Source organism: Aotus nancymaae, unplaced genomic scaffold (assembly GCF_030222135.1).
Source record: "Aotus nancymaae isolate 86718 unplaced genomic scaffold, 86718_ANA_hifiasm-v0.15.2.pri h1tg000108l, whole genome shotgun sequence".
Taxonomy (NCBI): Eukaryota; Metazoa; Chordata; class Mammalia; order Primates; family Aotidae; genus Aotus; species Aotus nancymaae.
In genome coordinates, this window is record NW_026988523.1 from 44,066,406 (window position 1) to 44,093,935 (window position 27,530).

The 27,530-nt window shown below is 44.9% G+C and overlaps 1 protein-coding gene across 1 annotated transcript; it reads left to right on the forward strand.

The window, feature by feature from the left end:
* Positions 1 to 26,060, forward strand: MGST3 (microsomal glutathione S-transferase 3). Its single transcript, XM_012468903.2, has 6 exons — positions 1 to 75; positions 19,459 to 19,580; positions 20,618 to 20,691; positions 22,226 to 22,283; positions 24,744 to 24,816; positions 25,820 to 26,060. Exons 2-6 carry the CDS (start codon positions 19,464 to 19,466, stop codon positions 25,951 to 25,953), a joined length of 456 nt encoding a protein of 151 aa, XP_012324326.1. The 5' UTR covers positions 1 to 75; positions 19,459 to 19,463; the 3' UTR covers positions 25,954 to 26,060.
* The last annotated feature ends 1,470 nt before the right edge of the window (positions 26,061 to 27,530 follow it).

Below are 27,530 nucleotides of genomic sequence, written 5' to 3' on the forward strand. Positions count from 1 at the left end.
GCTCCAGGCGAGGGCGCCGCACCCACACTGCACTGCACAGTTTTGTTCTGCACCAGCCGTTCGTAGGTGATCCAGGTGAGTACTAGCACCTGCGGGCAGCAGTGATTACCGGGCCACCGGGGGCACTTCAGCCTCTGTGCAGGTTACTCTCATATTTCAGCCTCTCCGAGCTGAATAGAGACTCGCTGTCTCTAACCTCCCTCAACCCTTTTCAGTAGATTAGAGCTCTGAATTTCCATCCCCTCTGCTCTGAGCTCTTGCCCTGCATCTTCTCCCTGGTGGAGTGGGTTGAGAGCGTCTAAGCGAGGCCCGACCTCTTTATCTGTAACTCAGGAAAATTCTCAAGGTCATCACTTCCTCAATTTCTTTCTTCCCTCTCCTGCTCTCCCCGGGCTGTGCAGTCTGGGGCTCCCTCTTTCTGCCTTCCCGAGACCACCTGCCTTTGCCCTCTGCTGCTCCGGCGCAGAGGATGAGCGAGCGAGACGCTGCAGTGGGAGTGGTTGTGCAGGCCTGAGCAGTAACACTGGTCTCCGAAGTGACCTGTGAGCGCTGCGCCCTCTGCGGATGTGGATGTGTTGCTAGGGACGGTCGAGAGAGCTTCGGAGGAAATCGTGTTTGTTTTCCTTTGCCCCTTAGAAACGTTTGTCCATTTGTATTGAAAAGGGGGTCATTTCCTACCACTGCCTTAGAGCGGGAGACACCTCTGGGAGGGTGGGGGACTCTTCGGGTTCTTCCTTCGATTTCAGAAAATGCCTCTCCTTATCTGGGGTACCAGCACGGAGCCCCAGGGCTACAGTAGTGGGGCGGCTGCAGGGCGGTGGAAGGCGCTGGAGACTCCATAGTGAGTCATTCCCCGAAGTTGTGGCTTCTGCTGATACTTTCCTTGAGAGTCACGAGTTTACGAGCTACATTGTAGCGTCGGGGACAACTGAGTGTGGGAAAGGAGGAAAAGCAGAAATGAGGATGGGTAGAAAGAGAGGCAGGGGTTAGAACTTTAATTCCTTCACTGGGGACAGGACGTGCCCTGGAGAGGAAGGCGCTTCCGGCTCTGCAGATGTGTGCTGTGGGCCTAGGTGTGGTCCTGCGGAATTGCTGCAGATTTTAGCTTCCTCGTGGGTGGGAGCTGCAGCCAGGGCTTCTCCTGGGAAATCTGTAGATCACCTGGAGCCTGCAGTTCTGGGAGGCACCCAAGGTTATTGGTCAGAGTTACAGGCTATGTTTTATTTCAGTGGATTCTGAGAGCACATTGAGTCAGATCAAGAATGTTTATTCTCATAGAAGAATTTAAGGAATTAAAACTAATATATAAAATCAAAACAAATACTTTCATCCCTGAGAAGACTTTCCGTTAAGCTTCCCTCAAGCTTCCCTCCTGACACAATGTTACGGAAATAGAAAACTTTGTCAAGTGATTTTTTTTAACCAATGTTACTATATATAAATCGAGAGCGAGACTGTCGCTAACCATAGAAACTGCGCTACAGGGGCCTCCTTAGATTAAGAAACAAAACTGAAGAAGGGCAGCCGTCCCCTTTATTCAGACTTCCTCCTGTTGGCTTAGGGTTCTGAAAAGACACAATCCTGGAAGAGAACCTCCTCGCCTGGAGGTTAGCACCAAGAAGGAACATACAGGAAAGAAGGGCTTTATGCACTATTCAGAGACATGCTGGAAAGCCCCAAGAGCAGTCTAGAATGAGGTGGATGTCAACTCAATCTGTAAAAAGCAATTTAGTGCCTACTGCACATCTATCTGTATTTCATATTGTGCCCTATGTTCATGCTTAAATCTTCTGAATCTATATTTGGAACACCATTACCGACCACAATTGACCATGAACCATTTAGCACTTTAAAGCAATATTTGTTTAGAAGAATATACTGCTACTTTTTTTTTTGCATCCCAATTTATTAATGCTACTATGAACATACCATCTTGCTGAACAAAAAGAATTTAGCAGTTAGCAGGTAAATTATTGCTATGTATAATAAAATTCCCGACTGAGTTTCCTTCACTCTCTCTTACGGTACCTACCTACCTACCTATCTACCTGCCTGCCTGCCTGTCTTTGAGGAGAAACACTGTGATGAGGCAACAGGAAAACTGTACTTTCTTTCATATGCATTCACAAGTGCCTTTAAAGATTTTATCCTTTAGAATCATAGATCTTGCTGTTACCCTCTGAGTTCTTTCTAGAGTTAATCTGTTCATTAACTGTAACTTGAGTTCTAAGATTTAGTTGCCTTATTCCACTCTTTAAAATAAGTGATGTTTTATTTTAAAAATAAGCAATGTGAGCAGTTGTACCACAGCTTCATTCTAAGTGTAGACAGGCATGAAAAGGTCAAACCTAGGTGGTTCCTTCCTTTGGAGCGGTTGGTACCCTAACGGATTCAGCAGCTGCTATGAATTAACTACAGTCTGCCTGCATTTCTTGTAATAGAAAATTACCAAGTGGTGTCAATGTGACTCATTCGAGATTTTTTTTTTTCCCTTCTGGAAGTCATAGCTTAGTTTCTCAAAGACTCTTGGTTCCTGTGTAACGACAGTTAAGGGACAGCTATATGGGAATCATGATATATAAATGAAGTGCCGGTTTCTGTGTTACACTTTGCTCCTTGCAAACCTATATATCCTGAAAGATTGGAGCAAGTGTTTTCCTTCCTGTAGTCATACTGCAGTGCTGACATCATTAAAAAGAAAATGTTTCTCCTTTCCCAAAGGTTTTTTTTGTCTTCGTCCAATTAGAAATATCTTAGACTTTAATCAGTGGCAAAATCGAAATTAATTATTTGCTCTCTCTTCTTGTTAATACATTGTGTACTCAGTAGAGGGTCTGGAGAGGTAGAAATGTTTTAGAAGATGTCAGGTGTGGTCAAACTTGCTTTTCAACCTCATTGAGAGACAACATAGCAACGGGCTGAGAGCACAAACTGGAGCCAGACTCCCTGGGGTGTGAGGATCCGGGCTCTGCTCTGCCATCACTGTATGACCTTGGGCAGATAACCTGCCCTCTGAGGCTGCTGCCTTCAGACCATGGGAAACATCCAGTGGGCTGTCCCTGGGATCACACCTCTTGGGAAGCTCAGCTCCAAAGGGTCTAGCAAAGCCCAGGGCTTCTAGGTTAGGTGCCAGGGGACCTTCTCCCATAGAACCTTCTGTGTCGAGAATCTGGGAAAGTTTGTCCTCACACCTGCTGGGGAACCTGGGATTTCTTTTGTCTTGTTATAAATCTAGTATTCTTAGATTCCTGAAGAACATTATTGCCAGTTTTTTCTCAAAGGAGATTTCAGTTCCATTCAGGCATGTGTGTTTAGTGCCTTGTTACACAGAAGGCAAACTCCAGAGAAGAAGTAAGCAGGTAATTTGCTTATTTGGCTTTAACAGAGTTTGTATGAGTACAAGCTTGTGCTCTGTAACCAAGAACCATTCACTGGAACTTGAGCTCCTGCTGATCTTCCCTCCCCGACTCCCAGCCAGTGCAGCCACGTATTAAGCAATTGTTTTCAGTACTAACAATTTGCCCAAGTGTTGGAATAAAAATAACATCTGAAACTTGAATATCTTATATGGTCAAACTATGGCTATTTATACAGCTGAATTTATTTGGATTATAACACATTTATCTCTGTCTCTCTTTTTTTTTTTTTTGAGACAAAGTCTTGCTCTCGGCTCACTGCAACCTCTGTGTCCCGGGTTCAAGCAATTCTCCTGCCTCAGCCTCTCAAATAGCTGGGACTACAGGCGTGCGCCACCAGGCCCAGCTAATATTTGTATTTTTAGTAGAGACGGTGTTTCACCATGTCGGCCAGGATAGTCTTGATCTCTTGACCTTGTGATCTGCCCACCTCGGCCTCCCAAAGTGCTGGGATTACAGGTGTGAGCCACTGCGCCCGGCCAACACATTTACCTCTTACACTGACAGATCTTCCATTCCTCCTAATGTATAGTTAGCTTCCACTTTTCAAATATTCCACCAGCAACACTGATGCATGTTGAAGACGATGGACTATGAGGTACTGGGGAAGACCCACTCTATGACCTGCTTGCTGTGGTTTGCCTCACTTGAACCGGTGATCAAGTGCTGGATCAATAATACGATTTCTATTCAACTTTTTGCTTTTAGCCCTTAGGAAACAATCTACTGAATATGCAATTGTGGGGGGATAGTTACTTTTGATCACCTAGGTTATTATTCCTTCTTTTAAATGTAATTGAAATCTGGCAGTCATGTGAAAGTGTGACACTCAAACAGATTTTACCATCTGTTTAATGCAGAAGTGGGCTGGAACTAGCATTTTGAAAATGTAGTCTGACCCCAAAGAAACCCCATGACTTCCCTTTTCTCTCCTATCATAGAAACAGATAATTACATTTTTAAAGATTTTGTGTGTGGGTGCGTGTGTTGTCATTTTGAGGTGGAGTTTCACCACGTTGCCCAGGCTGGTGTCAAACTCCTGGGCTGAAGTAGTCCTCCCACCTCAGCCTCCTGAGTAGCTGGGATTACAGGCATGCACTACTGTGCCTAGCTTAAATTTTGTTTCTAGTAGACATATAATATTGGACATGTTCATGAGGTACAGTGTGATGTTTTAGTACATATATACATTGTGCAGTGATCAAGAGGATTGCTTTTTATGGGCCAGGCGTGGTGGCTCATGCCTGTAATCTCAGCACTCTGGGAGGCCAAAGTGGGTGGATCACCTGCATCAGGAGTTCAAGACCAGTCTGGTCAACATGGCGAAAACCCATCTCTTTTGAAATAGCCAGGCATGGTAGCACACACCTGTAGTCCCAACTACTCGGGAGGCTGAGGCCTAAGAATCACTTGCACCTGGGAGGCAGAGTTTGCAGTGAGCTGAGATAGCAACACTGCACTCCAGCCTGGGTGACAGAGTGAGACTCCGTCTCAAAAAATAAAAGGAATGTTTTTATGTTCCTTCCCTCTAGGCTCTTTAATTTCTCCACTGAGCATTGTATGAGCTCCATTGAGCATTATATGGAGGGTCAGCTCCCCTGGCTGGAGATAATTTTGAGGCCTGTTCCTTGGTGGAAACATCTGGATGCAGAAGTGAGGCTGGACAACTATCCAGGGGAGCTTTCAGTGAGCCAGGTGGACCCCGGCACCACCTCAGAGTGTTCTGAGCTACCATCTGGTGTGTGGGACTCAGGGAAGTCCATTTGGTATGATCAGACCAGCCCTTTATGTTACCATCCTTTCGTGTTACTCTCATTAAAATGTTGATTTTTGCCATGTAAGGAAGATTGGAATAGCACAGACAGTCAAATAAGGATTTTAATGAAACATTGGAGAATGGCTTCAAGTTAATCTGTGACTGCTCTGTCATTGTCCCATCCCTGGATACATTAAAAAAAAAAAGTTGAAACATTTCAGTACAATTTGAGGAGAGCAAATCACACACAGAAATAGGGACTACCATTGTCCACGCTGGATTTTATGTATGTGGGAACAAGGAGAGAGAGCTGAAAGACAATCTTCTCTCCCCAGTCTCATTGTCACTTAGTAAAATAAAAGGTAGTGTCACTTCATGGCTCAGCAGCGGTAAATTATTTGAGGCAAGTACCCAAATCCATAAAGCGTGCCCTTTGCTTTGTTTGTGAAATGCTGATTGTGCCCTGGGGGATTTCTGATGGGCAGCCAAGAGGGACTTGGAAGGTGGTGAAGGAGAACATTACCCCGAGGTGTTCTGTTGAATGTAATTCAGGAAGCTTTCTGGGTAAGTCTTGTAACTGAAGGAACCCCGCCCCAGTGAGATAAGGCAAATGGTAGCAGCAGCAAGAATCAGAGGAAAGGTTGAGCAAAGTTTTGGCATTAGAATAGCTGTGTTCCCAGGAATCTCTGTCAGTGAAATTTCTAGAGGTAAGTACCTTAGTCAGATGCCATAATGAACCCCCGTGTTGCTAACTCAAACACTGGAATGGAGCATGTGTTCTAGGAGTTAGACCAACATTGCTTCATCTTAAACCCAAGTCTGATCACTCCTAAGCTGAAACTTTGTAAGAGTGTGTTGTAGCTTACTTAAAACCCAGTGGGTGTCGGCTGACTGGCTACACTGAAGTTTTTGCCCTGAGTGTTATTCTACCACCCACAGACCTTGGGGCCCTGCTGCTTACCAGGCATATTACTCTCCTATCTACACCTGAAAACCCACCATGGCCTGGGGCTTTTTTGCTGCCCTCAACAACCTATACCTTGTTTCCTTCCCCTAACCTGACAATGTCCTCCAAAACAATCATGTTTGGCAAGTGATACACTGATACATTTAAAACTTACAAATACAAGTGTTGCTGTGTTTTTAGAAAACATCATAGGGTCAGGAGCAGTGGCTCATGCCTATTATCTCAGCACTTTGGGAGGCTGAGGCAGGCAGATTGCTTGAGCTCAAGAGTTTGAGACCAGCCTGGCCAACATAGTGAAACCCCATCTGTACTAAAAATACAAAAAATTAGCCAGGCTTGGTGGCACATGCCTGTAATCCCAGCTATTTTTGAGCAGGAGGATTGCTTGAGCCCAGAGGTCAAGGAGGCTGCAGTGAGCCCTGACTGGGCCACTTCCACTCCAGCCTGGATGACAGAGAGGGGACCCTGTCTCAAAACAAAACAAAATTCCCACCAAGTGCGGTGGTTAATGCCTGTTAATCCCAGCACTTTGGGAGGCCAAGGCAGGTGGATCAGTTGAGGTCAGGAGTTCAAGACCAGCCTGGCCAACATGGCAAAACCCTGTCTCTACTAAAATACAAAAATTAGCTGGGTGTGGTGGTACACGCCTATAATCCCAGTTAATCAGAAGGCTGAGGCAGGAGAATCGCTTGAATCCGGCACACGGAGGTTGCAGTGAGCCAAGATCGTGCCATTGCACTCCAGCCTGGGCGATAGAGAGAGACTCCATCTCAGAAAAAAAAAAAAGGCATTATAGAAATAATTAGGTTTCTAAGTATTCTTAAAAGGAGCATCCGTGGAAACCAGCCACTAATATCATATGTAAAGGTGGGAGACTAAATGCTTCCCCCTAAGATAAGGAACAAGGCAAGAATGTCTGCACTTGCCACTTGCATTTAACATTCCGTTGCCCCTAAACAGGGCAAGTAATCAAGAAAAATAAATAAATGACATCCACGTTGGAAAGGAGAAAGTAAAACTGCCTCTCTCTGCAGATGGTATGATCCTATATGTAAAGTATTCCAGAGAGCGTGGATCTGTCCCTCCCCTAGGCCCTGTGTCCCAGCTGTTTCTCTCCCTTTGCTCCTGGAGTAGAAGCCCAGGGCGCAGCAGGATTGCCCCTGAATGGAACATTTCGAAGGGCTTTCCCCTCTGTGCTTCCCATGCTGGGGGAAAAGATGACTTAACTTCAGAGTAAGGGACAAACCCAGCAATGTGTTAGTAGCAAGGAGCATGGATGCTGGCGTCAGTCTGTCTACATTCAGACCCCAACTGTGTACTCACCAGCTGCGGGACCTTAGGCAAATTGTTGAACTTCTCTTTGCCTCATTTTTCTCATCCATAGAATGGGGATGATAATAGTAACTACCATATGGGATTGTTTTAAGGATGGAAAATGTTAATTTTTCTAAACTCTCTTACAGTGCCTGTCATAAAAGCAGCACTGTAGGCCTGGTACGGTGGCCCACACCTGTAATCCCAGCACTTTGGGAGCCTAAGGCGGGTGGACTTCTTGAGGTCAGGAATTCAGACCAACTGGCCAACATGGCAAAACCCCATCTCTATTAAAAATATAAAAATTAGCCGGGCATGGTGACACATGCCTGTGCTCCCAGCTACTCCAGATGTTGAGGCATGAGAATTGCTTGAATCCAGGAGACAGAGGCTGCAGTGAGCTGAGATCGAACCCCTACACTCCAGCCTGGGCAACAGAGTGAGACCGGTCTCAAAAAAAAAAAAAAAATAGGAGCACTCTATGGATACCAGGTCTTATTATTAACGAATATAACCAGTTAGTGTTATATTTGTAGTAGTGATATTTTCAGTTTTACTATTCCTGCCAGATGGAATGCCATGAGAAGTTAGTTGGAAGTCCCACTGAATCCTTAAACAGGCCTTTCTTTGAAGTCATGTTGCTGATTGTTCAGAAATTGAGGTATGCCTGATCCATGGTATTAGAAGTGATGATCCCAGAGAGGTCATGCTGTAGCATAATGGGCATTACTTTTGAAGGATGGAGAGCCTAGAACTCTGACTCATTTGACTACGGGAAAATCTGGTCTGGTAAGTGACCATGACTGTGAAGTGAGATCTGAGAACCCAGTGGTGGCACAGGATAAAGACTGAAGATCCTGGGCTGGCTTACATCTTGCTTTGTTGTCTTGAGCCTCTGCTAAAGCTGAAAGAAGAAATCAGTCCTCTGCTGGGCACACTGTTAGTGTGTAATTGTGAAGGGCTTAGCTGGAGCTTGCTCTGCACCACAGCCTCTGATCTCATCAGCCCCATTCTGATCTCAGGAGTGGTAGAGAAGGAGCAGCTCAGGAGCCTCCAAAGATAATGGTAGAATATGGACCACTAAGACAAGACCGTGCCGTGGTTTTGAATCATATAGAATCACCACCTCCTGCAAATTTTGCTTTTGCCCAGAACAGTGGTTCTTAAAATGTGATCCTTGACCAGCATCATCAGCATCACCTAGGAACAAGTTAGATACGAAAGTTCTCAGGCCCCACCTAACATGACTGAACCAGAAACTCTGGGACTGGGGTATGTTTTAACAAATTCTCCAGGTGATTTTAATGCCACTAAAGTTTGACAACTACTGATCTAGGATATAGAACAGCAGCACTCTACTGAGTTTCTGTCTTCATGCAAGTTTCTATAAAAAATATAAGCAAGGAGACATGTTCTCTGTCCTCAGAGAGCACATAGCCCATTTGCAGAAGTATACTGTATTCACTGCCACACAAAGGAGGCCTTCCTAGCCAGGAGCCTGATACAACAGCCCTGCCCAGTCTCTACTCCATTGCCATGTGGTGTCCCCAAAAGAGTTCCCACTCTCAGCTGGGCGCCTGTAATCCTAGCACTTTGGGAGGCCGAGGTGGGTGGATCACCTGAGGTCAGGAGTTCGAGACCCAGCCTGGCCTACATGGTGAGACCCTGTCTCTACTAAAAATATAAAAATTAGCCAGACGTGGTGGTGGGCACCTATAATCCCTGCTACTCGGGAGGCTGAGGAAGGAGAATCAGTTCAACCTGGGCGGTGGAGGTTGCAGTGAGGCAAGATCATGCCACTTCACTCCAACCTAGGAGAAAGAGCAAAACTTTGTGTCAAAAAGGAAAAAGAGTTCCCACTCTCTGAAGCTGTTTTTTGCTTGCATGTTTGTTGGCAGTCTCCTGTCATCAGTCAGAGGTCAGGGCCTTGAGAGCAGGACCCTGTCTTGTTCCTGCTGCATCCCCCACCCCTCAGCAGTGCCTGGCATAGATAGATAGCTTTATATGTTCTGGCTGAATAAATGAATTAAGTGTTCCTTGATTCATTTGCTGTCTATGCTAGGAAACTTTCGCAATATAATTAGACCAGCCTTTTGCCAAATGTGAATTATTTTAAACAATATCAGAACTAATATATAAGTCAGAGAATACAACTGATATGTAGAAAAACCAGTATCTCCTCATTTAGGAACTGTTATATATGTAGACAGACGTGTACACTTACCAGTATTTATTTCTTCATATTTGGACCAACATTTATTAAGTGTTTATACCAGGTATATATCTAGTTTATCTAATTTAATTCTCCAAACCACACTGTGATATGTCAGTAGTGTTTTCCCTGTTTTGTAGAGAAATTAGATACATCCTGAAGCTTGCAGAGGCGATTATGAATCCAGTCTGTCTGACCCCTCAATTCCTGCTATCTCTAGTCTTGTAGATTTTCCACAGGAAAAGATGAATCATAAAACAGTATTGAAGTCCACTAGGAGTAACAACATTTCCAAAAGGATCTCTACTCTTAAATAAGTGACAAATTTTGTAATTAAAAAAATAGATAATTCAAATTCCTTTTAAACCTTTTAATGTTCTCTTGACTGATCTGTTTTGACTTAGGACTGCTGACAGACAGTTAACTAGGGGCGGCTACCTCTGCAGTTGCTAGTAAGGGAAGTAAGAATAGAAACTCATCCTGTTTCTGCCTTTCCCTACCCATTTATTTTGTTTTTGTTTTGTTCTGTTATACCTAGTTTGTGATCATTGCTAGGAAGCGGAAAATCTGGAACAGGATACTCGTTTACTTATTTGCCTGTGTCCCCTGCTGGACAATGAGTGTCAGGAAGAACCAACCTCTGGCTGTTCCCTGTTCGTCTCCAGCACTAGCCCAGTGCGTGGCACATAGTGGGCGCTCAGTAAGCCTGAATCAGTAAATGAATGCGCGGTCACCCTCAGGCAGTGCTGAGCAGTTCTGGCCACAGCAAGAGTTTGAATGACTGCAGTTGTCCATACTCAGTGCTAAAGTCCTGCTTTCTTCTGGCTGCTTGTGCCTTTCACCTAGTAGTATATATTTTAACATGGCTGGCTGCTGAGAGTTCAGAAAAAGAGGGGGATATATGGTTCTAGGCGCTGCTATTTTAAAATGGCAGTCATAAATTCTAAATGTATATTCATTATCATTCAGCCAAACATCCCCACTGAGTCAGGTCAAGGACAGTTAACCAAACATTAGCATGTGTAATAGATGTAACATAATATATAACATTTATTGAGTCCTTCCTATGTGTCAGGCACCATGATGAATGTTTATAGACAGTGTGTCCATCTAATCCCCTCAGCATCCTTTCAAGGTGATTATGATCTCCACTTAGCAAGGGAGGAAACCGAGGCTGCTGAAAGGTGTTGAATAATATTCCCAAGGACACTCAACTAGGAAATATGAGAACCATGTTCTGAATGCAGGTGATTTGATTCCAAAACCGTCTCCAGCTGCAAAGCTGTCTCGTGTACACTGCACGTAGCAAGCAGATAAGTGACCGAACTCAAGCCAGAAGTCAGGTCTGATCTTTCAGTTCCGTCATTCCATACTGCCTGTTCCTCTGTCTTCTCAGTGAATAATTATTGTCAGGTCACTTTTTATATAACTTTTAAAAATATATATCTGCTCATTTTAGAAATTACAGAAAATAACAAAGAAAAATCTATAATCTAGCCATCTGGAAATAACTATGCTTATGATTTTAATATTTTCTTAGTTTTTTCTATTATTAAGAAAGCCAAGATTATCCAACATACACTTCTGTTTTCTTTTTTCCCATTTAACCTGCTGTATATTGAGCCTGTTAACATCCTTAATATTTGTACACACCATTTTTAATCGTTGTATAATATTCTATTTAATGGGTATATTATTCATTTAATTGGCCCTCTATTATTGGACATATGTAGTGTGTCTGGTTTTGCTGGCAAAATATTGCTGAAGTGAATGTTTTTGAACCAAATTTGTTTACATTTCTGATTGTTACCTCAGGATAGATTTCTAGTAGGATTAATGAGCCAAAGAATATGAACATTATAAAGAATGTTACTGGCTGGGTGCTGTGGCTCATGGCTGTATTCCCAGCATTTTGAGAGGCTGAGGTGGGAAGATCACTTGAGGCCAGGAGTTCGAGACCAGCCTAAGCAACACAGGAAAATCCTATCTCTTAAAAAAATAAAAATACAAAAACTACAGGCTGGCCTACCAGCACTTTGAGAGGCCAAGGCAGGTGTATCACTTGAGGCCAGGAGTTAGAGACTAGCCTGACCAACATGGTAAAACGCCATCTCTACTAAAAAAAATTTTAAAAAGTAGTCAGGTGTGGTGATGGGAGCCTGTAATCCTATTTGGAAGGATGAGGCATGAGAACTCCTTGAATCTGGGAGGCGGAGGTTGCAGTGAGCTGAGATTGCACCACCGCACTCCAGCCTGGGTGACAGAGTGAGACTGCCTCAAAATAAATAAAATTAAAATTAAATAAAAAATTTTAAAAAAATACAGAAAATAGCTGAGCATGTCAGTGTGTGCCTGTAGCCCAGCTACTTGGGAGGCTGAGTTGGGAGGATCACCTGAGCCCAGAAAATCAAGGCTGCAGTGAGCTATGACAGAACCACCACACTCCAGCCTTGGCAATAAAGTGAGACCCTGTCTTGATAAAAAAAAAAAAAAAAAAAGAATATTACCTATTGCCAGGCTGTCCTCTAGATGGTTCTAGCTTACAAGAGTGTATAAGAGGGAAAACTAGGTACTTTTAACTACAGTTATGTGTTCATTCATGATGGGGATATGATCTGAGAAATGTGTCACGTGATTGTGTCATTGTGGGAATATCGTACAGTGTACTTACACAAACCTAGATGGTATAGCCTACCCTACACCCCGGCTAGATGGTATAGCCTACCATACACCCCAGCCGTACGGTATAGCCTACCCTACACCCCGGCTAGATGGTATAGCCTACCCTACACCCCGGCTAGATGGTATAGCCTACTCTACACCCCAGCTAGATGGTATAGCCTACCATACACCCCGGCCGCACGGTATACCCTATTCTACACCCCGGCTAGACGGTATAGCCTACCCTACACCCCGGCTAGACGGTATAGCCTACCCTACGCCCCGGCCGCACGGTGTAGCCTACCCTACGCCCCGGCCGCACGGTGTAGCCTACCCTACACCCCGGCCGTACGGTATAGCCTACCCTACGCCCCCGCCGCACGGTATAGCCTACTCTACACCCCGGCCGCACGGTATAGCCTACTCTACACGCCGGCCGCATGGTATAGCCTACTCTACACACCCCGGCTAGACGGTATAGCCTACCCTACACCCCGGCCGCACGGTATAGCCTACCCTACACCCCGGCCGCACGGTATAGCCTACCCTACACCCCGGCCGCACGGTATAGCCTACCCTACACCCCGGCCGCACGGTATAGCCTACCCTACGCCCCGGCTAGACGGTATAGCCTACTCTACACCCCGGCCGCACGGTGTAGCCTACTCTACGCCCCGGCTAGATGGTATAGCCTACTCTACACCTCGGCTGCACGGTGTAGCCTACTCTACACCCCGGCCGCACGGTGTAGCCTACTCTACACCCTGGCCGCACGGTGTAGCCTACTCTACACCCCGGCCGCACGGTATAGCCTACTCTACACCCCGGCTGTACGGTATAGCCTGTTGCTCCTCGGCTGCAAACCTGCACAGCATGTTACTGTACTGAATACCATAGGCAGTTGTAACATAGTGGTAAGTATTTGTGTGTCTAAACATATCTAAAAACATAGAAAAGATATAGTAACAATATGGTATAAAACACAAAAAACGGTACACCTGTAGAAGGTACTCACCATTAACGGAGACTTCAGGTGTGGAAGTTGCTCGGGGTGAGTGAGTGAGTGGTGAGCGAAGGCCTCGGGCATTAGTGTACACTACTGCAGACGTCACATACACTGTACACTTAGGCTACACTAAATTTATTTTTAAATATTTTTCTGTCTTCAATAATGTTAACCTTAGCTTACTGAACCATTTTTGCTATAATTTTTAAACTTTTTAATCTTTTGTGATAACACTTAGCTTAAAACACACATTGTAACTGTATCAAAACTGTTTGTTTTTTGTTTTGTTTCTTGAGACAGAGTCGTGTTGGGTCACCGAGGCTGGAGTGCAGTGCAGTCTTGGTTCACTGCAACCTCCACCTCCCAGGTTCAAGCGATTCTCCTGCCTCAGCCTCCCGAGTAGCTGCGACTACAGTCATGCGCCACCATGCCCAGCTAAGTTTTGTATTTTTAGTAGAGACGGGGTTTCACCATGTTGGCCAGGATGGTCTCAATCTTCTGATCTCGTGATCCACCTGCCTCAGCCTCCCAAAGTGCTGGGATTACAGGTGTGAGCCACCGCACCTGGCCAAAATTGATTCTTCATATCCGTATTCTGTAAGATTTTTTTTTCTGTTTTAAATACTTTTTTTTATTTTCTAAAGAAGCCACACCATTCAGTTCAGAACACCTATACTGTCTTTGAGCTGATAGCCTCTGTCGAAATTTTTTCTATTTGTAAAGCTTTTTATTTTTATCTCATATTTACTTTTTAAGCTTTTTTGTTAAAAAATGAAGACACAAACACAAACACACACATTGGCTTAGGCTACACGGTCAGGATCGTCAGCGTCCTGTCTTCCACCTCCACACCTTGCCCCACTGGAAGGTCACAGGGACACACCTGCCATGTGTGCAGCCGTCCTCTCCTATGACGACCTCTGGAATACCTCCTTCAGGACCTGCCTGCAGCTATTTTATAGTTAACTTTTGTTTTTAAGTAGAAGGAATACACTCCAAAATAATGCTAAAATGTATAATATAGTAACTACATCAACCAGTAACTGTCATTTATGTAGTTTATGTCATTTATGATCATTATCAAGTATTATGTGCTGTACATAATTCTGCATGCTGTACTTTTATATGACTGGCAGAGCAGTAGGTCTGTTTACACCAGCATCACAACTGGTGTGAATGATGCATTGTACTATGTTACAATGGCACAGTGGCTATGATGTCACTGGGCAATAGAAATTTTTCAGCTCCATTACAATCTCATGGGGCCATTGTTAAATATGGAGTCCATCACTGAAACACATGACTGTATGTGGTAGCAGCTTTCAATTCATAAATAATAATTTATACTGCTGGTTTATGACTGATCTAGAAAACTGCATAATGATTAACAAATGCTGTGATATAACCAAGTGAATTGCAAAGTACTCTACACCTGTATTAAAGTTCAGCTCAGGAAGGACTGTTGGACTGTGTATCTGGCACTGGGTAGAAGAGAAGGTTGAGGGCAAAGTTCCCACTCTCAAGAACCTTATCTTGTTGGATCCATAAAAGGGTTTCTGGTGACACAGAGCAGGTATATAATCAGCAAAATGTGGTGTGAAGTTCATATGCGTGCTCATGCCAGAGACTGGTTGGGTGCCAGCTATCAGTTCTTCCACCCTGTCCTTGGAGGCTATCTGCTACCTCTGGGGCTGGCACAACCCAGGGTGTGGCCACCATGAACTGAGCTGCATCCCCTCCCTGGTACACACCCACACACACAAAAGCCACTCTCTGAGGAGTGGGAATGTCCATCTCTTCACCTTGGAATCGTCAGAAAAGAATGATTTAGCAAATGATGGCTTTTTTGAATGTTAATTAAGCTGATTCTTTCCTTGAAAGAGAAGATTAACAATTTTTCTCTCCCTATTGCATTTATATTTTCAGCAACTGTGACAGAGTTTTCTCCGTGTTCTGAATTCGTCTTAAGAATTTCTCTTTCTGGATTAGTCATAAACCAGTCTTTCTTAAATACATCCAGTTTCTTCCGTGGTTTCAATAGATACTTTTGAGGGAAGAAACGGACTCTTAAATTGGTTAGGTGTGTACTGTAATACCAGACACTGTGCCAAATGATGGAGATTATCTCAGGTGTGTGTTCAGGGGAGGGAGTGCTTGGTGGTGGTCATTCTGAAAGACATCTGGAGTTGCAGCTCACGTCATTTATTCCGTAAGTATCTATGAGCATGCACGCTGTGCTTGGTGTGGAAGTTGGCAGACAAACGTGGTTCTGCTCTGTTTTAAGTGCAGGTTGTTATGGCGTATGAAGCAGGACACCAGGACACCTCACAGGTGTCAGGGAGGGCCGTTCTGCCACCCTTCTCAAAGGCATCTTTTCAGGCATTGCTCCCGCACCTCTGCAGATGTGTCCCAGGCTTCACGCGGGGGACTCTCAGGGAGAACAGGCACGCTGCCGCCCCAGGCACTCCCACTGTCTCTATGACTGAGTGTGCATCCTCTGCAAACCATTGCTCTAGCATCAGACTCTGGGTTCCCTTACTGTGAATTCACTGCCCCTCCAAGGCCTTAACTGTTCCTGACTCTGTTTGTCCCCATCCAGATTCATATGCCGTAGATAACACAGTGTGAGGAGAGTAACTTTCACTAGGGTGCAAGTGCCCATCAGGTTTAACCTGATGCATTTATATACTTTACAAGAGGAGTTCAGTAGGAAATACTACTTTCTAATTGTAGATTCTAACTGTAGATTGTGGAGTAGTCTCTTTGCTGTGACAGAGTACCTACCCTAGCCTCTTACATTAAGAAGAATAGAAGTCAGTGACTGAGCCACCAAATCTGAATGTGTTTTCTGGGCTAGCGGGAGTGGTTTGGGGGAGAATTTAAAACCTGCTCTGGTCTTAGCTGTGCTGTCATTTACCTGAGCCTCCCATTTTCTTTTCTACAAAGTGGAGCTAATAGGATTTTTGTGAAGAGTAAAAGTGAGCTAAAAAGTGCTGGGCTGACACAAGGTAACCCTGCATGTCCTGTCCAAAGGTTAGAGTCTGAGAGCTGACTCTTCTGATTTGCCAAGTTTGACCTAAAACAAATATCCTTAATTTTATTGTCCGTAAACAAGTAGCTTCTGACAGACACACCTTTTTTTTTTTTTTTTTTTTTTTTTTCAGGCAGAGTCTTTCTCCTCTGCCCCAGGCTGCAGTGCAGTGATGCAATCATAGCTCACTGCAGCCTCAGCTTCCTGGGCTCAGGTGATCCTCCCACTTCAGCCTCCCAAGTAGACATGAGGGGTCTCCCTGTGTGGCCCAGGCTGGTCTCGAACTCCTGGCCTCAAGTGATCCTTCCATCTTGGCTCCCAAATATTGGGATTATCAGTGTGAGCCACCATGCCCAGGTGGTGGCTTCATTTTAAAAGGCCTGTTTGCCCCAAATGTGTTGAATTTCAAGGATAGGCTGGAGGGTCAATCATTAAGTCATTTTTATTTATTTTCAAAGAGGTGTTCAGAATTCACACTCTGTTTTTGTTTTAATAACTACTGTGGCTTCCTCCTCATGCTGACTTTCTACATTTTGGAAGAGCATGTGGGCAGGGAAGCTTGGAAGGCACCCAGAGACTCCTTGCTCTCTACAGCTGTACAGACAGGCCAGGATCCGCTGACTTACGGAGCCAGCCCGCTACAGCGTGTGCCTCCAGCCCTCGGAGCAGCATGCGTGCCTCAGAGAGCAGCCCAGGGTGAAGACTGTGGAAGGAGAAAACTGATGAGCGTTATTGTGAACCATGGTGGGGAGGAGGGGATTTTAGAAATGAGGCCTGTTAGGCTGGGCACGGTGGCTCACGCCTATAATCCTGGCACGGATCATCTGAGGTCAAGATTTCGAGAACAGCCTGGCCAACATGGGGAAACCCTGTCTCTACTAAAAATACAAAATTCATCTGGGCATGGTGGCAGGCACCTATAATCCCAGCTACTTGGGATGCTGAGGAGGAGAATCGCTTGAACCCAGGAGAGGGAGGTTGCTGTGAGCTGAGATCGCACCATTGCAGTCCAGTCTCAGCAACAAGAGCAAAACTCCAACTCAAAAAAAAAAATTAGGCCTATTTTGCTGAGCTAAGAGATACTTACTTTTAATGACTGAGCTACATGCCTACCCCAAATTCTCTTTTAAGGAAAATGCTCTGACCACATTGTCAGTTCAGCTTTAAATTTTCAAGTGAGACTGAAGGGGAGCATTGGAACCAAATGAATCTGAACGGGAATCCCCAGTCCGTCACTGTCTATTTTAGACCTCGGAAACGTTACATAACCTCTTTTGAAAATAAGGATTTACCATCTTGTTGGCTGGTTTGTAAGGATGACTAGATACATTCCAGCGCAGGGTAACCCTCCTGGGTTAAAAGCAAGGATTGTTGACCTGGATCATCCCAAGAAAAACAAAAAAAATAAACATAAATAAAAAGCAAGGATTGAAGCCAGGCAGTTACCAGGGATGGCAATTTTAGAGCTGAAGGCAGAACACACACCGGAGCTACGGGCTCGTGGGGCTTTGCCCACCATAGCAGCACACGAGCGGTCCCTCGAAGCACGCTGACCGCTCCTTTGGGCCCTGCCATGCTCTGACCCTTCTTCCGTCTGGCGGTCAAAGCTGAGAGGGGTTGGAGGGGCAGCACCGATTGACCATGAGACTGTTTTCACTCCCACCTGCCAAGTCCTGTTCTTGCCGCCCAGTCTCTTCTTTCTCTCTTCTTTCCTCCAGGGGACAGGACAATAGCCAAAACTGCTGAACGCTGGGAAATGAGCTGGATTAGCTTTTTTCCCAAACATTTTATCATGGAAAATTTTCAAACACACTGAAAAGTTGAAAGAATTGGACACTGACTATCCATATAGCTACCACCTAGAATCTACAACTAACACTTCGCTGTATTGATTTGCATCATCCTTTTTAAAATGCATTTCAAAATAAGTTGTAGCCATCAGAACACCACATGGGGCTGGTTTTGAAGTGATGATTTGATGGGCAATCTTGAGTTCCTCAGAGCTGCCCAAAGCCTCACAGGCTCGGGAGCCACGCTCTGCTTTCAAAGTACTTACCTGTGTGCGATGTCTGCTACTGTACCCCACACGTCCCAAGATCAAAGGGAGGCCTTGGGGTCCTGCCCTCACAGTGTCCCCCGTGCCTGAAGTCCCCCGCGGCTTGGAATCATTATACATACACTGTTCTAGTTGCTGTTTCTCTCTTGCTCATGCTCTCTCTCACACTCTCTCTCCCCCTCCCTCCCTGCCCCCTCCCTAAGATGTATACTTAAGCATTTTGCCATGTTAAATATTTTTTCTTGTTTGAGACAGAGTCTAGCTCTATCACCCAGGCTGGAGTGCAATAGCTTACTGCAACCTCCACCTCCCGGGTTCAAGCAATTCTCCTGCCTCAGCCTCCCAAAGTGCCGGGATTACAGGCATAAGCCACTGCACTCCAGCCAAGATTTTTTCAATGATGTGATTTTTGCTGGCTATATTATTCTATAGCAATGACTACTGCAGTGGTATAAATAAATCTCATGATGTTGATCAAAATCTCCCAAGCACAAAAGAGAAAAACATGATACATGATTGTATACTTTTCTGTGTACAGACTGCATAGTTGAATAATTTATAAATTATTATTATTTTTGAGATGGAGTCTTGCTCTGTTGCCCAGGCTGGAGTGCAATAGCGTGATCTCAGCTCACTGCAACCTCCGCCTTCCAGGTTCAAGCGATTGTCCTGCCTCAGCCTCCTGAGTAACTGGGATTACAGGCGCATATTACCATCCCCAGCTAATTTTTGTATTTTTAGTAGAGGTGGGGTTTCACCATGTTGGCCAGGTTGGTCTTAAACTCCTGACCTCAGGTGATCCGCCCGCCTCCACCTCCCAAAGTGTTTGGATTACAGGCGTGAGCCACCACACCCAGCCAAATTATTTTATATGGTAATATCTCTGAGGACTTCTTAGAAACATCAGATTGACTCACACCTTTTTTTGGTCTCTATTGATGCATTTGCCAGTAGTAAAGCCTCCTGCTCCCTAAGGCTTCACGCTGTGAAATAGCCACAGTGCTGGGGGCCCTGTCTCAACCTGTTCTTCCCTCAACAGACACGATGGCTGTCCTCTCTAAGGAATATGGTTTCGTGCTTCTAACTGGTGCTGCCAGCTTTATGATGGTGGCTCACCTAGCCATCAATGTTGCCAAGGCCCGCAAGAAGTACAAAGTGGAGGTAAGTGGGAACACAGGCCGGCACCCTAAGTAGGCTTGTCTGGGGGCAACAGGCTTAGCCAAGAACTTGTTTTCAGCCATGAGGGGAGAGACGAGGAGCTAGTTGTGAAAAGTGACAGTTTCAGGACTATCTATTAGCGATTCTGCTTCTTCATGGTTGCAAAGAGGCCAGAAATAATGAGGCCCTGCTAGGGGGTGGTTTCCATCTTGTTTAACTGTCTTTTCTGTAGAAGGACCAGGTATGCTGGGATTCAGATAGTACACTTTTGGCTGGAGCTATTTGCTAGGAAGAGAGTTACTGCATTTTCTATAGAGGTTAAATGGCAACATTGTTTCACGGTGTGCCACTTTTAAAATGATGTCTTCAGGTGATTTTCCTGTTTCCCAAGTAGAAAAGAGGTGCGGGGTGTTGAGGTCAGCCTGGACTTAGACATAGGAAGGTGGTCTATTAAATACTTCCTTTAGTTTTAGGGGATCTAGAAGGGATAATTACTAAAGTTGTCCCTGGTGAGCAATTTTGAATGTCCGTTTCTGTTTAGCAGCTTAATAATTAAACTCCCTGACTAGAGCTTCTTTTACGTTTTTTTTTTTTTTTTTCTTCCAATGGACACTTTCATTAAGATTCTCACACACTCTATTTCTGTTCTTCCATTAAGGGAAATCTTAAAATTATGTGGTATTTGATGACTCTTAGGAAGGCTCAATTTCCCTATGGTATCTTTGTAATGCATCTGAAATCTACCATTGATGCTTAACGTCAATGAAAAGCACTGAGTTTGGCACAAAGCTGCCCCTTGCGCTTGTGCAACTATGGCACAGACATACATTCTTATTCCTGGATATTTAATAGAAACATTGGATCTGCTTATGAGAATTGAGATCCTTGCCACCATAAATATTTAAGCAAAAACTGAATGGTCATCTATCAAGGGTGTGAAAGAAGATACTTTGCAATATGTTATTTTTAAGGTTGATTTTAAGTTTCAACAGTGAACACTACTCTTGACCATCTGATCGATATGTGCTTTGTTGTGACAGTATCCTACCATGTACAGCACGGACCCTGAAAATGGGCACCTATTCAACTGCATTCAGCGAGCCCACCAGAACACGTGAGTGTCGGCCCTGCTGGGCACAAAGACATCTGAGAGTGGGTGTTTTCTGTCTCACACCCCATCCCTTAGTGCTCTGTATTTGCTGAGTCATAGTGATGGTGACAGACATAGGCACCTCATCAAAAGTATTTAAAGATTATATATGGGTGCTGGGTGTGGTGGCTCACGCCTATAATCCCAGCACTTTGGGAGGCTGAGACAAGCAGATCATGAAGTCAAGAGATTGAGACCATCCTGGCCAACATGGTGAAACCCCATCTCTACTAAAAATACAAAAATTACCTGCGTGTGATGGTACACACCTGTAGTCCCAGCTACTTGGGAGGCTGAGGCAGGAGAATCGCTTGAAACTGGGAGGCAGAGATTGCAGTGAGCCGAGATTGCACAATTACACTCTAGCCTGGCGACAGAGTGGGACTCCATCTCAGAAAAAAAAAAAATTATGTATGTGAACAGATTGACTATTAAGCAAACTTAAGAGTGGTTGGAATGGTGGGATTTCATCTTCATGGTTGTATCACCTACTCAGTTTTGCAGCATGACCCATCTAAACTGATGTTTTTTATTTTATTTTATTTTATTTATTTATTTTTTCTAAACTGATGTTTAAGCCTCTCGCGGGCCCAGGGAGTGGAGAGGTTTTGAGTGCTGTGAGGAAACCCACTTTGACTCGCCAGAACCTTCCACTTCCATTTGTTAGATGTGAGGTCCTTCTACTCAGCGTGTTCCAAGTGACCGCTAATCCCATGCAGAACAAAGGAGGGTGGATGTTCGTGACCAGCTCCTCTCCCTGCAGTCAATGCTTATGTTTACTCTCAAGCTTCTAACTTGGCAAGGAAGATGTAAAGATTCATAGTGCTGGCCGGCTGCAGTGGGCTCACACCTGTAATCCCAGCACTTTAGGAGGCCAAGGAGGGTGGGTCATTTGAGATCAGGAGTTTGAGGCCAGCCTGGCCAATATGGTGAAACCCCATCTCTACAAAAATTAGCCAGGCATGGTGGCATGCACCTGTAGTCCCAGCTACTCAGGAAGCTGGGGCACGAGAAATCACTTGAACCTGGGAGGTAGAGGTTTCAGTGAGCCGAGATCGTACCATTGTACTTCAGCCTGGGTGAGAGTGAGATGCCCTCTCCAAAAAAGAAAAAAAAAAAAAAAGTGTGGCTGGGTGCAGTGGCTGACACCTGTAATCCCAGCACTTTGGGAGGCTGAGGCGGATGGATCACGAGGTCAGTCGTTTGAGACCAGTCTGGACAGTGTGGTGAAACCCCATCTCTAATAAAAATAGAGAAATTAGCCAGGTGTGGTAGTGTGTGACTGTAATCCCAGCTACCTGGGAGGCTGAGGCAGGAGAATTGCTTGAACCCAGGAGACGGAAGTTACAGTGAGCCAAGATCATGCCACTGCACTCCAGCCTGGGCAACAGAGCGAGACTCTGTCTCAAAAAAAAAAAAAAAAAAAAAAGGATTTCTAATTCTACAGAGACATACTTAAAAGGAGCACTTTTTAAAAGTTTCTTTCTGTCAATTCCAGGTTGGAAGTGTATCCTCCCTTCTTATTTTTTCTAGCTGTTGGAGGTGTTTACCACCCGGTAAGTTTTCCAGGAAGTGTTCATTTATTTGGATGTAGTTTACTGAGCTATTATCAGGGACAGAAGAAGGAAATAAACTTTTAATGAATATCTTCAGTGGCTAGGCACTATATATTTTAAATGATTTTATTCAGTTATTTCTTACAGAGTTCTTTAAAGTAGGTGGGATTTTCCTCATTTTTTACACATAAGGAAAAGCCTCTCAGATACTATTTAAACTTCACAAGGTCAAATAGCTACAGAGAAGAAGAAACAGAATTTGAACCCAGGTCTGTCTGGTTCTAGTTTCATGTCTATAAGAGTTCATTTGTCATATTCATTCATTCACACAACAAACGTTTACTCACCACCTGGTCACAGCTGTGAGCAAAGCAGACAGAGACCCCTGGTTTCACAGAGCTTGTCTTTTCGTTGCGGGGCATGGGGTGGTCACAGACAAAAAGCAGCCTAAGTAAATTCATCATGTGTTAGGAGGTGGTGACTGCACAGAAGAAAACGAAGCAGGGAAGATGGAAAGAGGGTGTGGAGTGGGATAATTTTCCATAGGGGGGTCAGGGAGGAGGGCTTTGCTGAGATGATGGTTAAGCAATATAGAAGGAGGTGAGGGGGCAGGTGCTGCACGTGTCTCCTGACCTCCAGCCAGAAGAGCAAGGCCTGAGGCAGGCACCTGTCTGGTTTGTTTGGTGAGCAGTGAGAAGCCAGTGGAGCCAGGAGAGGGGCAGCTACAGAGGGCAGAGGGGTGATGAGGCAGCTCACCGGGGCCTTGCAGGCCTCTGCAGTGTAGATGGCCCTGTGGGCTGCAGATTTCGCCTGCACTTAAACACATCTAACTAAAGCAAGTTTATCTGCCCCTAATTAATTGTCATTTGGGTCTTGTCTTGGACAGAAATGTTCCCTTCTCTGAGGCCAGATTATCTCCTGAAACTGAGTTCTGACCAGAGCAGTGCCCCTTCAGACTTCTGGTTCTAAGCCTTTCCTAACCATCTGGTCCATACCTGAAGGCCTTGTACTTTTCTTAAAAAGCTTCCAGAATGCCACACCTACTGCTCATGACCTTGAAGGCCTGCATTTTTTTTTTTTTCAAAGAAACATCTACTGCTCTTGTATCTCTTAGAAAAGGTATCTTTCTGGTGCCTCTAAAAATCCCTATTCCTAGCAAGTAACCAGACTAGCTGATCTGAATAGCCCAGGTCTCTCTAGATTAGGTCTCACTTGTGTCCCCACTCCATCCCCACTCCTGTCCCACATCCCTGGATCCCATTCCTTGTGGGTAGTTCTGAAAAATAAGAGCCAGTCTGGGGGCAGTCGCTAGGCAACATTATAAAGAAGGGCCTGGCAGAGACTAGAGCTACGAAATCGTGACTCAGGGACTGGCACTTATTTTCATTTGTTTCACCCTCCTGTTGATATTTAACGTTACCCAAAATCAACTCAAATAAAAACCCTGATGCAGGAACCTTGTCCCTACTGGTAGCCCTGGAACACTGGGGAAGGCAGCCTTCTCACACACTCTCTCCTTTGTTCACCCCAGCATGGTGGCCAAAGGGATGGATTTTTAAATCTTTTTACTCTCTCTTCTCAAGGGCATTGGGTGGGCACAGGGAGACTTTTTCCTCCAAGACCATGTATCTGGGGTTCGCAATACAATAAGCTCTCCCCGTTTCTAGTGGAGCTGTACCCCTAGTGTAGGCTGCAGAAGCGCCTGCTCCCAGCCCTGCCAGTGACTGACTTTACACAGAACAGCAGCTGAGTCTTCAGTCAATCTCATGCTCAGAGGCCCATTTGAGAAAACAGGGCATTTCCCCTAGTCCTGAGTTTGGGGCAGTTCTCTCTTAGGGCTTCCCTGAGACCCCTGGCCCGCATGTCCATTTCCCCTAGTCCTGGGTTTGGGGCAGTTCTCTCTTAGGGCTTCCCTGAGACCCCCGGCCCACATGTCCGTTTCCCCTAGTCCTGAGTTGGGGGCAGTTCTCTCTTAGGGCTTCCCTGAGACCCCCGGCCCGCATGTCCGTTTCCCCTAGTCCTGGGTTTGGGGCAGTTCTCTCTTCTGGCTTCCCTGAGACCCCCGGCCCACATGTCCATTTCCCCTAGTCCTGGGTTCGGGGCAGTTCTCTCTTTGGGCTTCCCCGAGACCCCCGCCCACATGTCCTTCTCTTGCTCTAACACAAGTTCCCCGAGATGCCCAGGACAAGTGGAGGGATTCCTTCCATCTCACTTGTCTAGGAGAAGGCCAGTACTCATCTCCCAGGTCCACAAGCCAAGCTGTTCATGGAAGAATCACAGATTTTTTATTTTCCTCACTGAAACAAGTAACTCAATTCTACCTAATTTGGGTGGGGAGTAGTTGGCCAAATCCATGAAATTATTAACTTTTTGCTAACATACTATATAATCAACCCTAGTTGTTAATAAAGGTATGCTTGTTTCTTTCATGCAAATACTAATGTAGCCCTTTTTTCTTAGCGTATAGCGTCTGGCTTGGGCTTGGCCTGGATTGTTGGACGAGTTCTTTATGCTTATGGCTATTACACGGGAGGTAAGTATATATTGACATTTGCCAGGAAAACAAATTTTAAGTTTAAAATCCTGTGCTGGCCAGGCACAGTGGCTCACACCTGTAATGCCAGCACTTTGGGAGGCCAAGGCAGGCAGATTGCTTGAGCTCAGGAGTTGGAGACTAGCCTGGGCAACATGGTGAAAACCTGTCTCTACAAAAATTACAAAAATTAGCTGGATGTGTGGTGCACACCTGTAGTCGCAGCTACTTGGGAGGCTGAGGCTGAACGATTGTTTCAGCCTAGCAATTTCAGGCTGCTGCGAGCCATGACTGCACTACTGCGCCCCAGGCTGGGAGACAGAGCAAGGTCCTATCTCAAAAAACTAAATAAAATCTTACGCTGCTATATTTTTCTTCTTGGGAATTTGAGAAAAGGGGCAGTCTCTTGATATTTAAGTGAAAGGTCTGTTTTCTTTTGACTAACCTTTCAATTGTAACAAAACTTATTTTTATTGAGCATTTTCTATGTGCCAACCACTACCCTAAGAACTCTGCATATGTTTTTTAACCTTACAACAATTCTATAATACAGATATTATCCCACTTTACAAATTAAGAAACTTGGGCTCAGAACGATTAAAGCCCTAGATCACAGAGCTACTAGGCATAAACTAGGAATTAAGCCCATGCAGTCTGACTCCAAAGCCTAACCATTACTATACCTGCTATATCTGAGTAAGGAGGAGGGAAAACCATTTGGGGCTGTACTTTGAAAAAGAGGGAACTACTTTCAAAGGTCCTAGAGCAAAGTTGCTGTAATTATTGTCCCATAATTTTCTCAGGTCCAGGTAATGCTACTATGGCACATTACTCGGCCTGTAGTATCTGACTTGCCGATAGCTTCAGGCTAAAGAATTAGTTAACCTCCTAAGGCTAGTTTGTCAAATTACAACCTCAGATGCCATGATGGATTGGCTTGTGGATGTTGAAAGCATCCTAATTCTGGAGCATTCCTGGTAACTTCTGTTTTCTTCTTTTTCAGACCCCAGCAAGCGTAGTCGAGGAGCCCTGGGGTCCATTGCCCTCCTGGGTTTGATGGGCACAACTGTGTGTTCTGCTTTCCAGCATCTTGGTTGGGTTAAAAGTGGCTTGGGCAGTGGATCCAAATGCCATTAAAGATTATAGGGCTTTCAAAACTCTCATTCAAATGACTTACCTTTATTTCCAGTTATATTTTTTTCCTAAATATAATAAACTTACCTGGCGTCAGCCTCATACCTAAACCTCCTGACTCTTACCACTCATTTCTGAGTCTGGATCTGAAGTCAGTAGCCTCGTCCTACTAGATGATGAGAGGAACCACAAGTGTTGCGCCCTCTCCTCATCCTGCCAGCGAATGCTTTCATAGTATGTGAGGTTGAGAAACAGTCTGATTGTAGTGATGATATATGTATAGTCATACCACTGTGATGAGAAATTAAAGAAAAACCTTTTAGCTCTCAGGATATACTATTATTACTTGCTACAGATACTTAGGCTAACAGTAAAGTTTTTTTTTTTTTTTAATCTCAGCTGCACACAGTGGCTCACTCCTGTAATCCCAGCACTTTGGGAGGCCAAGGCGAAAGGAATGCTTGAGCCCAAAAGTTCAAGACCAGCCTGGGCAACATGGCAAAACCCCGTCTCTACAAAAAAATACAACAATTAGCCAGGCATGATGACAAGCGTCTGTAGTCCTAGCTACTTGGGAGGCTAAGGTGGGAGGATCACTTGAGCCCAGGACATCAAGGTTGCAGTGAGTTACAATCACACTGCTGCACTCCAGCATGGGTGATAGAGCAAGACCCTGTCTCCAACAAACAAATAAAAATTAAGTTTCTAGTCCGGGCACGGTGGCTCACGCCTATAATCCCAGCACTCTGGGAGGCCGAGGTGGGTGGATCACCTGAGGTCGGGAGTTCAAGACCAGCCTGACCAACATGGAGAAACCCCATCTCTACTAAAAATACAAAATTAGCTGGGCGTGGTGGCACATGCCTGTAATCCCATCTACTCAGGAGGCTGAGGCAGGAGAATCGCTTGAACCCGGAGATGGAGGTTGTGGTGAACCGAGATCACACCATTGCACTCCAGCCCGGGCAACAAGAGCAAAACTGCCTCAGAAAAAAAAAAAAAATCAGTTTCTATTGAAGATGATTGTTTCTGTTGCTTAAAAACTGAAGCAACAGACTAAATGTAAGATGAAATTTAGAGACGAATGTAACTTTCTACATTTAGAAACAAAGATCTGACTGCATAGGTACAAATGAGGAAGACTTAGAAGATTTCAGTTGGTTTAGAGAACACTACCAAGTTGGCAGAATAAGACAGTTACTCCAAAACACTGATGTGGCCATAAACTACCTTAATAGGAAATATAATGTCTGGACTTGCGCTGTCCAATTGGTCATATGTGGTCATCTAAATTTAAATTAATAAAATTTAAATAAAACAAAGAAGCAGTTCTTCAGCTGTACTAGCCCTTTTTCAAATGCTCAATAGCCTGTGAGGATAAGAGACAGTATTTGAACCCAGTTCTGACTCTAAAATCCATGCATTTTCAATTGGACCAGTTTATTGCATAAGCTCTGAAGATGAAGCATTTAAGGATAGAATGCCATGGCCAGCCATTGAAGATGGTCAGCCTGGCCAAATAGCCACCTGGAGCCCTTGGGGCATTTGATGAGGAGGCTGGGCCAGATCAGCACACACTC